Below are 15507 nucleotides of genomic sequence, written 5' to 3'. Positions count from 1 at the left end.
CACGAAGTCGGCAATTCGGAACTTAGGTCACCAAGAGAAACCGAACGAATTGCACATGCGTCACTTTCCCAGCCACAGAGAAGAAAGAAGAAGAAAAAATGGAAAAGAACTCAACACCCAAGATTCTTTTGAACCTTTCGGAGATAAATTCGTTAAGAAATACTTCAAGAGAAGCTAACTTTTCACCTAAGCTACCTGCTGGCTACCTAAGCGAGTTTTAGCTTGCATATCGAAAAAAACTTGTTTTTCGGATCCTAAGCTACCTGCTGGCTACCTAAGCGAACATATCAAGAGTATTGGTGAGTAATAACTTGTGTATTGGAGCTTAAGCGACCTGCTGGATAACGAAGTGTGTTTTAGTTTGAACATAGAGGAAGTATTGCAGACCAATTTTCTGGAGCAGAACCAAATTCAAGTGGAGAGCACAGGGGGTGCAAAACGGTGAGCAAGGGTGAAAAGCGAAAGCGGAGAGCAAGAACAGAGAGCCAAAGCGGACGGAAACGGCGGAGAGTGGAAGCTGAGTGTAAAGGTGGAGAGCCGAAGCGGAGGGCAGGGGTGGAGAGCAAGGGTGGAGAGCAAAAAAGAGATGTGCTCAGGTGGTCTGTCCAAGGGTCTTTCTCGGTAGTCTTTCCAACCCATCATCCCCTGGTTAGTTTTCTTCAACTCCACTGGTCACTTTTTTGGTTTGTTTTTGCAACAGAAGATATTTGTAACAAATTTTTTTTTACCAAATTTTCTCAAATTTTTTATTCAATATTTTTTAAATTTTTTCTTCAAAAATTTTCTCAGAAAACTTCTTCAACTTTTTTCAAAATTCTTTTTCTCAAAATTCTTTTTTGACGAATTAGGCGTTCAGCACTTCAACAAAAGTTCATCTCAATGGGTGGTTACTTATTGCATACTTATGTTTGCGGGTTTTTTAATGGTAAAAAGCTCAGTTAGTCTGTCAATATAAATACACAAATCACTGAGTTTATTCTTCATCAGTTGAAGAATGGGTCCATAATGCAAGCTCTTGAATTGTTCGCAGCTCCTTTTTCTGCTTTCTTCTATCTCTTTTTACTTTCCGGTGTTGGCAATCTGACTTGATTTTCACTTGAAAAACTTGCGTTATCCGATTCGACTGCTTGGTCCAACAAAAGGCCATCGCAAGCAGAGTCTGTCGAGAATCAGCTGAATGACAAATCGGGCAATTCGTCAAAATCAAGAAGGTTATCACTCATTTCGTCCTCGCTAGGATCTTGCTAATGAAAACAATACAACTGAAACTGGTGATGTGGATGCTGCTCGGTTTTGGAATGCGTGTCTGCTGTTGCGCATATACTTTAAACTGAAGTTATTAAAGAGAAAAAGACTTCATTAAATGAACGATGAGCTGGTTCAAAAAAGCCTCTCAACAATTATACTATAGAGTGAAAGTACCTATGAGAAGAATACTTTAATAATTGATCAATCAGCTGCTTCAAAGAAAGCATATCAATACTTACATTATAGAGTGAAGGTACTAAAAAGAAAAATAATTTGATAATTGAGCAATCAGCTGCTTCAATAATAAGCTATCCATACTTATAATATAGAGTGAAGGTATGGAAGGAGAAAAATACTATAAAAACTGATCAATCATCTGCTTCTATGAAAATCTATCAACACTTATACTATAGAGTAAAGGTACTAAGAAGAAAAAATCTTTAATAGTTGCTCAATCAGCTGCTTTAATAAAAGCTTATCAACGCTTGTACTATAGAGTGAAGGTACTAAGGAGAAATAAAATTTAATAATTGATCAATCAGCTGCTTCAATGAAAGACCATCAACACTTATACTATAGAGTGAAGGTATGGAAGGAGAAAAACAGTATAAAAATTTACCAATCAGCTACTTCAATGAAAGTCTATTTATACAAAAGAGTGAAGGTACAGAGGAGAAAAAGGCTAAAATATTTGATCAACTATTTGGTTCAACTAAAATTAATTAATACATACAAGACTTTGAAAAACATAAAGAAAGTATCTTATGAGATTTTGTTTCATATTTCTCAATGAAAGCCTATAAAACAAATTCTCAGTTAACACTTAATCTCAAACACAGTCAGAGTCTAGTTTCTTCACTAATTTACTTTCTCCATTGGTTTTCTTATAGGAGATCGGCTCTTGGCATCTCTTAGGTTTTTTCGAGGCGCTTGTAGATGATTCCTGCGCTATAGTTTTTCTTTTTTTGTTGACCTGTGTTCTACAGGGTGAGTTGCCGAGAGCGAAAAGGATGTTACGTCACAAAGACTTTGCGAAATAGCAGTCTCAACCGCCTCGTCGTTAATAAAGGGGCATATATCAAGCTCTACCTCTCTCTTGTTGTGTGAGGTTTTCAAAAATAATGAAGTCCTCCTCGATCTCAACGTTGCTGTGCACGCTAGTTAAAACCTGGATCTGGATGTGACCAAGGTTCCAGTAGCTGTGTGTGTGCTGAGTTACTGTTGGACTCTGCTCCATGGTAGATTCAGCGAAATGTACATTAGTCTCCTCATTGCTCAAATCCAGACAGGATCATAAAGCATTTTTTGCATGAACATTTCATCGCGCAACGCGTGATGGCCATACGTGATTCTATCATCAAAAATATAACGTTTATTATCATAGCCAGACATTGATTTCTTGTTGAAAACATCAGTCATCAACTGGTTTTTGCTAGAGGCAATTCTGGTGTTGACAAGTCGAACAGTTTCTCCACCGGTGACAACTTGTTTGTACAGTTCGTGAGTCATGTTCTTGCGAGCATTCTTTGTGACACCTTACGCTGACTGCTTAGCAGATCCTAAAATAGAATTCTTTTGTTTTTGAGCTTTTAATTGTATTTTCAGTTTTCACCTGTTCTTGTTCTACAATAATCCCTTACTGCTTCATCTCGAAAAATTTTTAAGTATACTCATCATCCGCAAGCTGGATGGAGTATAGCTTTGGTTTGAGGCCCACAAACACTGAGATCAGTTTACCACCAATCGCATCCTTGAATTTTAGTTTTACACGTGCATTACCACGGTCATTGAGCTCATGGTCGCTTGGGCAGTTCGAGAAGTCAAAGAGGTTTTTAAGAGCTGTTTTTCGTCCCAGTTCAGCGTAGAAGTCACTAGAACTGATCTCGTAAACAAATGAGTCCGTGTCTGAGTACAACAGCTTGCAGTTGAATTGTTTTTTCATGATGTTATAGTAAAAGTCAAACATGAACTTCTCGGAGAGATCTAGAATACATGCATCGACAATTGTGGGTTTATCCCATAGGATTTCAATTTGATTTAAGTTGTTTGTTGCGAGATCTTCAGCAATTACTTTGATTGATTCGAGCAGTGCAAGCACAAGTCCATTTGAGGGCTTCATCTTTACTGCGATCTAATTTCATCTTAATTCAAGTTCTCTTCCCCTCAACTGTTTTTCCGAAGGCACTGTTGACCATGAGTTTATAGAAGTTTTCCCCGAATTTGTTTTTTTTTGCCTCTATGCGTATCTGCGTGTTGAGTTTTACATAGGGAGCCAACCATTTTGACTGATTGAAAGCCAGTGCTTGATGCAGTTTTCGACTTTCATACCTAACTGGACATAACGTTCTAGTGTTTGGTAGTGTAGAATGTAGTTTTTCTGGGGGAATAGAGTTTGAATGAGCTTATTACTCAAGGGTGGGGCATTCATCTGCATATCACATAGAAGTTCTTCTTGATAATCGCCTATCCAGAACGCATTCAATCTGTTGCTTCACTGGAGCTAGGGGAAATTAGAGTGAACGTCAAGAAGAGCGTTTGGGTATGACATGTCCACTTCCAAAATGTATCCAACATCACTCTCGTCAGAGTCTCCAGTACTTTTTGAAACAATTGTGGCTCAAGATCACAGTCCCATTGTTGCTCCATGAACTTATTATCACTAAGAGGCAACGGGATATTTTCCATTACGCCACCATAGAGATTGTTTGATTCAATCATAAATATAAATGTTGAAGATTTTTTAAGTTTGAAATTAGGGAAATACTTGTTGTTGGTAACTGAGGGTCTCTTGTTGTAGATAGAACTCCCTTCACCCCTAATCAAACCCTCTATCATGTCCAACTGTTCCCTGTCTGTGAGAAGCTTAAGTATTGACTTGCAAATTTTGAGCACGGCATCACCCGATAGATTTGAAGTTGTGTAGTACTGACAACAGTCAAGTTAATAAGTCTGGTAGAATACCTTGCGGAAGCAAAGTACAATAGAAGCCTTGAGAAAAATATCCGTTTCAAATAGGGGTTGCAATACTCTGCAATTGTTTGACATTTGAACGCTTGAAAAACTGCTACAGCGTGCTTGCATTCATCCTCAGTTATACTAAGTTGATACTGTTGAAGGCTGTTAGCCCACTTTTCTCTCAATGGTAGTGCAGTTTCCCTGAATTTTTGAAAGCTGTCAATGTTGTTGTAAGGGAAGAAACTTTTTTGCTTTAGCATGTTTATAGACGTTTCTAGCGAGTCTTTGAAGTACTTCTCGAGCAGGGTGATTTCGACTGATTGTAAGTTTTTTAGCCAAGGTATCTAGTGACGTTGACATGAATCGAAACGAGTCCAATAGCCTTATGTGCTCATACAATGGTTTGTCGACTCCATTTTTTCCGGACGCATTTCGATTAGAACATCAATTTCCACGGCTATGAAATTTTAATATGTACTTGGTATGATTGCGATTGTAAGGCTCATTTCGCTCCCTTGTAGAGCAAGAATTACATGATGAAGATGAAAATTGGAAAGACTGTGAGCAAATAGCGGGGTGTAGTTTAGAAGTTTTTGATTGATATTACAACTGTTGTGTGCCCATCATAGCAATTGGCCCGTAAAGTGACAGTGATCCAAAACTGTTGGGTTTTCTAGTGAGTTTTCCATCGTATTTCAAATATGGCGCTTTGCCATTCAAATATCGGTTTCGTTGTTTTGCCTTATTTGTATATACATATATATATATATATATATATATATATATATATTTCGCTCTTTGCTCGAGAGATTCTAAAAATTTGGGCATAATGCCAGGACCACTCTCATATTCAATGAAAGTGCTCAACCTCATCTTGTCCAACAAAAAGCGTTGCGAAGGTGTATGGCTTGTGAAGTTCAATGGTTCTTGTTTCTGCTTTTGCGGGTCAATTCAACCGCCGCAGACGGATTCTATGATGGATTCGATATCGAAAAAGCCAACTATCGCAGCAAACCACCAAGATTGATTTTTTATAAATGAAAGAAGTTTCTTGCGACATTCTAACGATTGCTGGATTGTTTTGTTGACAGAAACCAGTATGTTTATTGTAACAATCCTTAGAGGAAGAAAAGGGAAAACAGATGCGACAAAGATAGTCTTTACTCCTTGGTACTCTCTTGCGAACTCTATGTATAAGGCTGTAAAAAATTTCGGATCAAAACTTAGTGATGCATTTGACCATCTTTAAGTAGCAAAAGATTAAAGTCGAAAGTCACAATTTTTTTATCTCAGGTTATTTTAATTTTGGTTTTTCTCTTGTTTTTCTCTTTTATCTTTTTTAGGTTTTTCTTCTTAAGAGTTTTAAAATTGAATTTTTCACTGGAAAACGTTGACACAGACATCATTAGTTCCTCAAATCTAGCCATCTGATGAAAACCCATTTGCTTGTTTCGCATTTGGATTTTGTGGTCCGTATGTAGCGGGGCTGGTTATTATGCGCGATGAAGAACAGACAAGAACAAGTCGAGGTCCGTACTTCAAATGGTACGCTGCGGTTTAGCAGTAGAGGAAACAGTATTCATCCTCTCTGTTTCGTATTTTGAGCAGAACTGACGTGCCAGAAAGTTTTCATGGAAGCGCCAGATATGAATATGATTTAATCAGTTTGGATTTTGCTAATCGTACTTCTATGTTATCAATCTGATCCAGAGTCAAACAGCTACCATGTGAAGCAAATATGTTCAACGACAGAAGCATCCGCTCAACCATGCTATGGAAGCTTTTGTCTGCGAGACCCCCAAAGTCGATTTTCCCAAAGGACGTTCCTATTTTGACTCTACATACACTGAGATGCCATCTGGTTGACTTGACAAAAATCCACCGTCAACTTTTGGAGGCTTTTTCAGCTGTATTTTTGAGCTGAATTAGAATTTTACTAAATGTTGCTGAACGCTCAATTGAACAATGTTTTCAATTTCCTGTCATTTTCTGTGCACGACATAGAGCAGATCCAGATCATTTGCCCCGACCGCAATTTCGAAAGTTTTGAGAGTGCTACCAAAAGCTTGTTCCGTCGGCAAAACTCCAGAAAGCTGAAAGGTTTCCGAGCCAATATTCCAAGCCTGTAGACTGTGAACACCATTCATGTGCTCTAATTAGTCAGCGTCTCGAGGAAAGCATTTATTACAATGCAGGCAGAAGCGCGGATTCGGTTCATCATGTTGTACTGTCATATTTCCTGCTAGTTTGAAGAGACTTTTTGTAGAAAACCCACACTCACTGCATTCGAACGAATTGCTTTGTGGATAGATCTTGTTAATCCTTCTCCAGTGACACCTGAGGCTCCTCTTATCAGCGAGAATTTTCTGGCAAAAATCAAACTTGACCAGAGGCATTTCAGAAACAAAATAAAGTCTCCTTTCGCTTTTGTTGAATTTGTTGATGTAAGGCCGAAAGCAATGATTATTTTTCAAGATCCCGAGATCAGCTTTTCAGTGACTTCTTCAATCAATCGGATGTGAGAAAGCTGTGTGCTTACTCATGTCTAGTACATTCCAAAAATTCCTTTGTCTAGACAAAATTTAAATTTGCCTACATACAATAAAACATTTCGCGCTTTTTGTTTCCTAATCCAGGGCCTAGATTTAGATCAGTAATTTTCAGTTTCACTGCTTGATCTAATCAGTCATCCGACATTCTCAAACAAAACGAAAATTCTAGAACATTCACTTCATTAATTTATTGAATGACAAGAGCTGAACTGCATTTATATCGGGAATAAAGGGAAAATTATCATTGAAAACACAGTGAGCTATAAAAATGCAATAAAGTCCACACATTTGAGAGTTTGCGCTTTGCAGAGGTTTGTTTGAGTCACGTCGGTCTTTTATAAGGTCTACTATTCTGTTCTTTATAGTGAATTGCCGAAATAGGTCTGATATATCAGATGTTAGTACGCATTTTTTTTTACTTTCGAGAATAAATTTGATCGATTCTTTTGTGGCTTCGTTTTTCGCGAAATGATTTTTTTCTTGGTGGAGACTGCTTATCTGTTTGCAAGCACAATCCAATGAGACCCAGGTTAGGAGAATGGCAATTCGTTAATGATAACAAAGGAATTGGTTGGCATGTTTAAGGGGAAATAGTCGGCTGCATACACACCGGTGAATTTTGACATTAAGAGGCCACTTTGTAGAATTAATTTAAATATTTCTTCTTCATCCATTAAATTATAGGAAGAGCATTTTTTGGGAACGTTTCTCGAAGAACTGATATAAAACGTTGAGCACTTCTCCCCGAGAAATAAAATTTCAATGTTGCGTGGCAACGCTGCAGCGCACTTGTTCAACAGATAATGAAGAGTTTGTTAACTCGGGTTGAATAAAATCATGTGATGCTTCTTGAGTGCTGGTGAGATCGAATACCATAATGTAGTGATTAGTAAAACCAGATAGAGATATCCCGTGAGATATCCCAATTTCTACGTAAGCTAGTGCAGCCATTGAGCTGTAGCATAGTCGTCTTTTATCAGTTGTTGACATTGGTGTGCCAGCAGTGGCAAACCCGTTGCGATAAATGATTATCTCATTCAGAGCAAACTTCCTGTATGAAAATGGACTGAGTGTATTGGTACTGATGAACGCATCGCTGCGACACATAGCAGCTATCAGTCTACAAATAGGTTATTTTGTGAAAATGTCCTCCTGCTTCCAGCTCTGTTGCCCAGCTGTTGCTAGAAAAGCTTTTGAAATAATTTCGTTATAGCGATACCTTGCAGATGTCTAGAGAAGTGTTTTCTCGATTGCACCCAGCACGTTATCTGAGACTGTCACTTTTCGTACGAACAAATTTGAATCATCGATTTTGATTTTATAGTGTTTAGCGCCGTCTTCACTCAAAATCGCAAAGTCAAACTGTGATCATCAGAAAAAATTTTTAGCGTTACTCCACTCGTCAGATGCTTTTTGCATGAGAAGATATTGGTAGCTATTTTTCCATAAAATGTGAATTGAGCAGATCTTCTAACAGTTACTTGTCGAGCTGTGATTGTAGCGGCTGGGACGCCTGTTGGGTCTGCTTCATATTCATATCCCTGACATTTCAACATTGCGTCCAATGTTTTTTTTGCGGCCGATCCATGAGAAAATTCTGTCTTAATGAAATTTTTGTGTGCCTAGTGACCATTGGCAGAAATTTTGATGCCGTTTGCTGACACTGTGTAATCGGTGAAAAGCGAATGTAAGACATTATTGACCAGATGTGGTGTGTCACTGTCGTTGTCATCTCCCGCGGTGAAGCGTAAATCGTTTCCGTTACTTTGAACAATTTGGAATTTTTTCCAGATAAATTTACTCAAGGTCGAAGAAATTATTTCTGTCGCTGACAATTTCAAACTCTAACGAAGATCCAGTGGTCCAGTTTTTTGCTGAAACAATTGATAGAATGTAACCAACAGAGGAGGTTTTTCCATTAAGTCGGGCGAGCTGTGTGTAGCCTCTTTGTAAATAAAAATGTTAGTACGCATTTTTTTTTACTTTCGAGAATAAATTTGATCGATTCTTTTGTGGCTTCGTTTTTCGCGAAATATTTTTTTCTTGGTGGAGACTGCTTTTTGTATGCTTTTTGCTTTGACCTCCTGCGATAGATTGCTTTCCGTCAACGCTGAAGCATGCCTCAAATTTGTTTTCCCGCTGTTCTTGCAACTGTAATCTTCAGAGTTTGTTTTGCTGATTTCGTATTTGGTGAAAATTCTACTAACTCCGGGGCACCTTGCACTAGCAGTTCTCTGCCATTTTTTCGCTGCTGGCCAAATATTTCGTCTAGCTAGGGGTAATTCAACACGTCTACTTCCAGCAGCTAAAGCGCCGAATCCACTGCCTCTTTGTCTTTAATGACCTTAGAAGTGAGGCTTCCAATTCGATGCTTGATTAGTTCAGTAGGCTTCCATAGGTTAGCTTCTCTTTGAAATTTAAGACTGACAACAACTTTGCCGATTCCAGCGAAAGATCTTAGGTTCCCGGTCTCACTCCTCAGCTCAATTTTGATGCTTTGGATACTGTTTGAAATTGAACGCTTTTAATCCATGTTTGTATAGGTTTTATGGTGAACAGGTGGGACAGTGTTGAGGCTGCCGTTTCTCAAACCCCTTTCTGATTTAATGGTTTTGAGAACAGGTGCTCGCGAGTCACCCAAAAAGTGGTACTCAATAATGTCATTTAGTCACAAATAAGCTGTGAAACACATGTTGTATCAACGGGGAAGTTGCCTAAATGTCTTTTAGAAGCGTTCCGATTTCCAATGTTCGTCTTGTAACCGATATGCACAAATCCATTGTGTGTTCCTTTGACGCCAAGAATGCTGGGAACGGGATTGTGTCGGAATGACAATCCTCCGTTTTTACTAAATGTCAACGTAGACTTCTGCGTGGTTTTGTCGAATCTGCGATCAAACTGTTTCAAACTTGCAATGTGAACTATTTCCGTGACTAGTTTTTCCCAGGTGTTGTAAATATCAGTCCGATTTTTTCTGAGTTGTCGTGATCGATTAAGCCAACCATCTTTTTCAGTCCGTGAATTGTAAACAACCATTTATTCGGCATTGACGTTTTTGATAATCGATGGAAAAGATAGTGAAGTCAATGGCACCTGACACTCTCCCTGTAGTTGAATCCGTTGAGATAATTGGTATCCGAAATGATGCCATAGTGTTTTCATTAAGAATTTCTATCGATGTGTTTGATAACAAATCGATTGTAAACTCATTATTCTTGCTAGAAATCATTGCTCTTCTTCAGTGTTTAACATATCAACTTGTACTTATTCCGGTTCGCAAAATTTCCCTGGGACTTTGACGTTGTTCACGGCAATGAGATTGTATGTGGATGAACTTGCTGAAGTCTGTCGTAATACAGTGAAAACTTTGTCTGTATAATTCTGAGTGTAAATTTTTCTGAAATTTTCGTCTGGTTTTGCTATTCGTATTAGGTCTCCCTCTTCAAATCATGGCGTGTATTTATTATTGTCCGTGGCATGGAAAACTAAAAATGAAGTGTATTTTTTGAAAACTTTGTTTGGGGCTAATTTTGTAACACGGTTAACACGACTGATAACGATTTTTACAAAATTTGAAAGCTCCATTACATAGTTCCCAGACAATTTTTGTTCCAAGTATCTTTAAATAAAATTTTTAAGTGATCTGATGAATCTCTCAGCAAAGGCAAACTTGGTTTCGTTCTCAGTTGTAAACAAATGAATCGTTTTGTATTCACAGAATGTTTTGATTTCGCCTTTGAATTGGGTGCCTTTGTCCGACCCCACTTTCTCTGGTTGCTTCGTTTTATCATGTTTTTGAACGTTTGAACGCAATCTTTGGCATATATCGTTTTGAGAGGTTGAAAACGTAAATTGCAACCAAAAAATATTTGATCCCATTGTTTTGCTTTGCTATTTAATCCGTATAGGCTACATCCATTGACCAAATTTCGTTCATTCTGTAAGCAACTGTCTTCAATATTGGAAAGATTTTCCGGAACTGACGATATTTAATATATGACTTCTTTGATTGAAGAAATTTCTAAATTTTCTTGCTGAATAAGCCGCTTTCCTCTTTTATGTTGACAGCACTTCCAAACGCTGATTTTTGTTTTGTGTAAACGTTATTTAGTTTTTTGATTTCCGCTGAATGTAGTTTTTCAGCTTGTTGGCGTTTTCATTTTTTCCTCTGTGTTTGCGAAGCCTTCATCATCAAAGCTAGCAGTCTCTGTTTATTCTGCTTTCTCGACAGCAGGCTTCTGTTCACTGGCTGCTCCATCTGAAAACTGCTCCATCTGAAAACTGATATAGTTTTTGCGCTCGCGGAGTTTTTTTGAACTTTTTCCGTAAGTTCTCCTAGTGAGAAGTGGTGCAAGATTTAGATAACTCAATACTTGATAATGGTCAGGCGAAAGTTTTGATGATGTTTGTTGTAATGCGTAGAGGGAAGTTGATGGTGGAATGTCTGTGTTCATTCCATTAATGAGAATTTTACTTTCAACATCCAGTAAAATGCTGCGTGATTGGTTGATTGTTTTTCAAAATAAGTTTTTCTTTCCCAAACTTTTCCTTCTCGAGAAAATCTATATGATCGATCACACCTTGACTGATATCATCAAAATCTTTCCGTTTAGTGTCCTCTGAGATGTTTGTTGCTTTTCTTCATGCAAAACGACGACGTTATTGGTCTATTGCTCCGTGTTCTGCTGTATGACTGCTTGTGGTGGCTCTTGTTTCGACGTTCTCTGTAAAAGCAATAGTGGTTTTGACTTGTTTGTTTTTGAATGGATTGTTTATTATTTGCAAAACTTGAGGTTGGTCAGTTTTAAACATGTTGCGAGGAACGAGCACAAACTCCTCAGTTGGCTTTTTTCTGTAAGACTGTAGACACGGTCTGACAATTAGTCGAATTAGAGAATGCCCTTTTGTTTTCTGGAAGAGTTCACTTCTCTGTAACACACTAAAATGTTTTCCAGAAATATGTCGCAGTTGAGATTCAAATTGTTGTAATTCTGCTTTGTCGGTTGGGACAACACCAGAGAGCACGTTCACAACACAGTCACTGCGGAGCCTGATGAATTCAATATTTTTAACTAAGAAAGTTCTCTTGTTTTTCGATTGGGGTTGCTGTTGACGCACCAGCGCTTCAGCATAAGCAATTTTTTTCATTCGTAATTGGTGTAACAACAGCTTCCTCCGAAGGAATATAGAAAATTTATGTTTCGGGATCAATGAACTGAGAAGAAAATCGTAAGTCTTGACTTGTTTTTGGATCCATAGGGCTGAGTTGTTGCGAATTGTTTTAGTCCTTGAGTTGTTGGAGACAGTTCAGCTGTTTTTCGAGATTTTCTATCTGTTGAATAAAAATTGAAAAAAATTATATCACGTTGAGTTTTCTGTGTCTTCCTGACGTTTCAATTTTCCCGAACTCTTTGTCGTTAAAAATTTTCTCGCATGAGTCATCATAAACGAAAAGACAGTCCGAAAGCTTTTTCTTTACATCCAAGCCGGAATACTTGATGAACTTGATGTGTGGTATTTTGCGCTGCATAGCTGTAAATGTGTCCTGGAACTCTTTGTAAAAGTAATTAAATTTCAGTAATATTGTGCAGAACGAAAATCTTGGTGAATATTAGGTCGGTTGAATATTAGGTTGAATATTAGGTCGATTTTCCCCCAACCAATCGAGCCTACAACCGCCATGAAGATTCTACCATTTGTGAGAATGACTTTATTCATAGTTTAGGATTTGGCAAAATGCAACCAACTAGACTTGAAAGCAATGCAATTCAAATTGACTTTTCTTCACGACTTTCCGATATCATAAAATCATGGCGAAACAGACACCTATCATGAGTACTATGATACTCACTTGAACAAAGAATACTATCTCTGACCGAGGTACTACGGTATTGGAACTGCGACGCCATAGGGATCTCTACTGGTTTCCATCATCAAACACTAAGTTTGTAATACCCCCATCAATTTCGTGTTTTACAAATCGGTTTGCCATTTTGGTTTTTCAAATCCATGTTAGGCTAGCGTTTTGTAAAGCGCAAAACAAAAAAATGTTTTTTTATTTCATTTAAATAGCTTGCAAAGAGTATAATTTACATGTACTCATTGCGCGCAAGGGACTTCGAGGTAATATAAGCTCGGAATATGAAGGGACATTTCATATATCTATTATGTGTACGTTTGTAGTTTGTGTATTGTATGTACTATGTGAGATCCAACTATACTATCTAAGGTTGATTTCCCAGATCAACATTGTCTACTTGGTGAAGGGGTATGATGTCCGCCCCGCATTCCATAGGTCCGGATTCGAATCCCTTTGGGGCGAAAAGCCTTTTGAAAGTGTCCCCCCTGTAAGTCACCCTAGCCGGCATCATCTACTACTGCGATAGGGGTTATAATTCTTGTAAGATTTGTGTTGAATATAACACTTCATACAAAATTCTACTGCATCACCCGGGTTCGAGCCTTCAACTTCTCGCTTAGAAGTCTCTTCTTCTTCCACTGCGATACCTGTCAGATACTCACCTGTAACTTCTTTTGTTATTAAATCAGGCTCACTCAACTATATGGTAATAAAACATACACAAAGATTATTTTAAGCACCAATTTCCAAGATTAGCAGTTTCTGAGCAGGCAACTTTTATTGTCACTGAATTTTGACAATGATTTCATTGATGAGATGTTGTAAGATTAGCGTTAAACATTTGAAGGATTTGTAAATTTTAGTGGTGAAAATTGCATTTTCTCACCGCTCTCACCATATGGAGCGCAAATCGTGACAAATCATCTTGGGATATGCATATTTCTCATTAGAACCCGCACAGTATTTCTGCACAGAGTGATCGCAACAATATTTATTATAGTCTGCTATCTGGGAGAGATCAATATTTGACTAAATCCTTATAAGTTAAAAAAATTCTACCTGGGGGGGGGCAATTGGCAATGGAACTGCAAATTGTTTTCAGCATTAATATTTTTGTCTGTATTCGAAAAATTAAAATGACAGAATTCAACAAAACATTGCCTGTTCATAGAATAAAATTGAAACACTACTAAAGGTTTCGAAAGTCGCAGCTAAAACTTAAAAGATTCAGATATCGGTATATTGTTGTTCATTCCCACACACAAATTTAAGGAACCTGCGATGCCCTAATAGGATCACCGAGTAAATGAAATGAAAAAAATAATATATAACTGTAAGGAGATTTTGTGCGTGTTCCAAAAATATTGGAGAGGGCTTTACTTTATTCGACAAATAAGCTGAGGGTATACATTATTTGACCACTTAACTGTGTCTGGTCTCGTGACCCTATCCGCAAATGAAAGGCAACATTTGGATTGTTTTAACAACGTTTAAATGGCAGCAAAATGTTGTTTGATGCAATGCTTATTTCAGTGAAACCTTTTTTTCAGGTAACCTGAATTATCAGTTTAGGTAAAAAATTACATGTAATACAGTTCAGTTGCTTTTGAGGTATCGTTCGTACACCTGAATTTCATCTGAACTGCCAATTAGGGTACTGCAAACAGGGTTAAGGCAAATGTACCTGAACTTTTATTAGTATGTGTGTGTGTGTGTGTGTGTGGGGGGGGGGGGGGGGGGGTGCAATGGAAAAGGAAATACCCGTGAGAGTTTGGCACAACCCAGGTTGAGGTCCCAGACGGAAAGTCGGTATGTCCAGACCGTCCCAGACGGAAAGTGCCTATGTCCAGACTTTCGTGCGTTCACCAGACTTTCGTGCGTTTTCCTTGTTTCCAGACCATGTAAATTTGAAAGCGCGACACCCCCATCGTGCGTTTATCTGGGTCTGGACATATCCACTTTCCGTCTGGGACCTCAACCTGGGAAACCCAACAACTTTATTGGAGGGAGGGAGGCAAATTTATGAACTGGACACCAGTTTTGTTTTGTAGTGCATGTGTTTTGGTAGCGAAAATACCAGATGATTCCATAGAGAGAATGGCGAATATGGTTTTCAGATTATTCAGTTCTGAAAGACTCCTCATCGACATGTGACGCGGTTGCAGGAACTTGCACAGTATCAGTGTTTGTAGACATATCGCTGCAATCACTCAAAGATAAGACAGATGTTTTCATCCAGGTAAATCAGAATTCAACTCACCCAATCTTAATAAAAGCATATCAATGTCCGGCAAAAAAACTAAACTTGCTAACCGTGCAACCTGCAAGAGAGACTTATGAATGGTCCCTTTTTCTATTATACTGATTATTGAAAAGTTTTCATGGGAAGAGAAAACGCACACTTTCTGGAGTAGTTCTGGTGCTAACCTACTGAAAACCGACGGCTGCTAACCAATATCCGCAAAAACAAAGCCTTCAAGTTCTGGACAAGCCAAAATGCCACTATTTTTTAGTTTTTCAGTACTTGTCAAGTCTTATTACAAGCCATACAAGTCCGGCAAGTTTTGGTCAAGATATGGGTAAGGGTGGCACTTGCAATTTGATTCCCCAGTCAAAATCAATTTTTCAAAATTTTTTAAGAACAAATAACAAAATTTATTACTAAATATGTTTCTTGATAATCTACTGCAGACAAAAGCTTCAAAATAAACCAAATTATGCCAATCAATTTAAACCACTATACCCATATACCATTGCTTAGTATCAAAATGAAAGTCAAGACTGAGTAACGGTTCAATTATGCACAATTTTATTCGGGATGCATTTTTATAAGACAAGGAGCCTCATTAATGTGCGTTCGCACATGATGTTCCGACCCACGCTCAACTATAT

General features: G+C 38.1%; 1 protein-coding gene across 1 annotated transcript in view; it reads left to right on the top strand.

The window, feature by feature from the left end:
- LOC142334817 (uncharacterized) overlaps positions 1–15507 on the top strand; it is a 78079-nt gene that overhangs the window by 27263 nt on the left and 35309 nt on the right. The window contains exon 5 of the mRNA XM_075383141.1: positions 14733–14854. Coding sequence (XP_075239256.1) covers positions 14733–14854 — 122 coding nt within the window. The remainder of the gene's footprint in view (positions 1–14732; positions 14855–15507) is intronic.

This window comes from Convolutriloba macropyga, chromosome 2, assembly GCF_964194025.1.
Source record: "Convolutriloba macropyga chromosome 2, txConMacr16.3, whole genome shotgun sequence".
NCBI lineage: Eukaryota > Metazoa > Xenacoelomorpha > Acoela > Convolutidae > Convolutriloba > Convolutriloba macropyga.
Note: the sequence above shows the minus strand (reverse complement) of the source record. Positions and strands in the feature narration are given on the sequence as shown.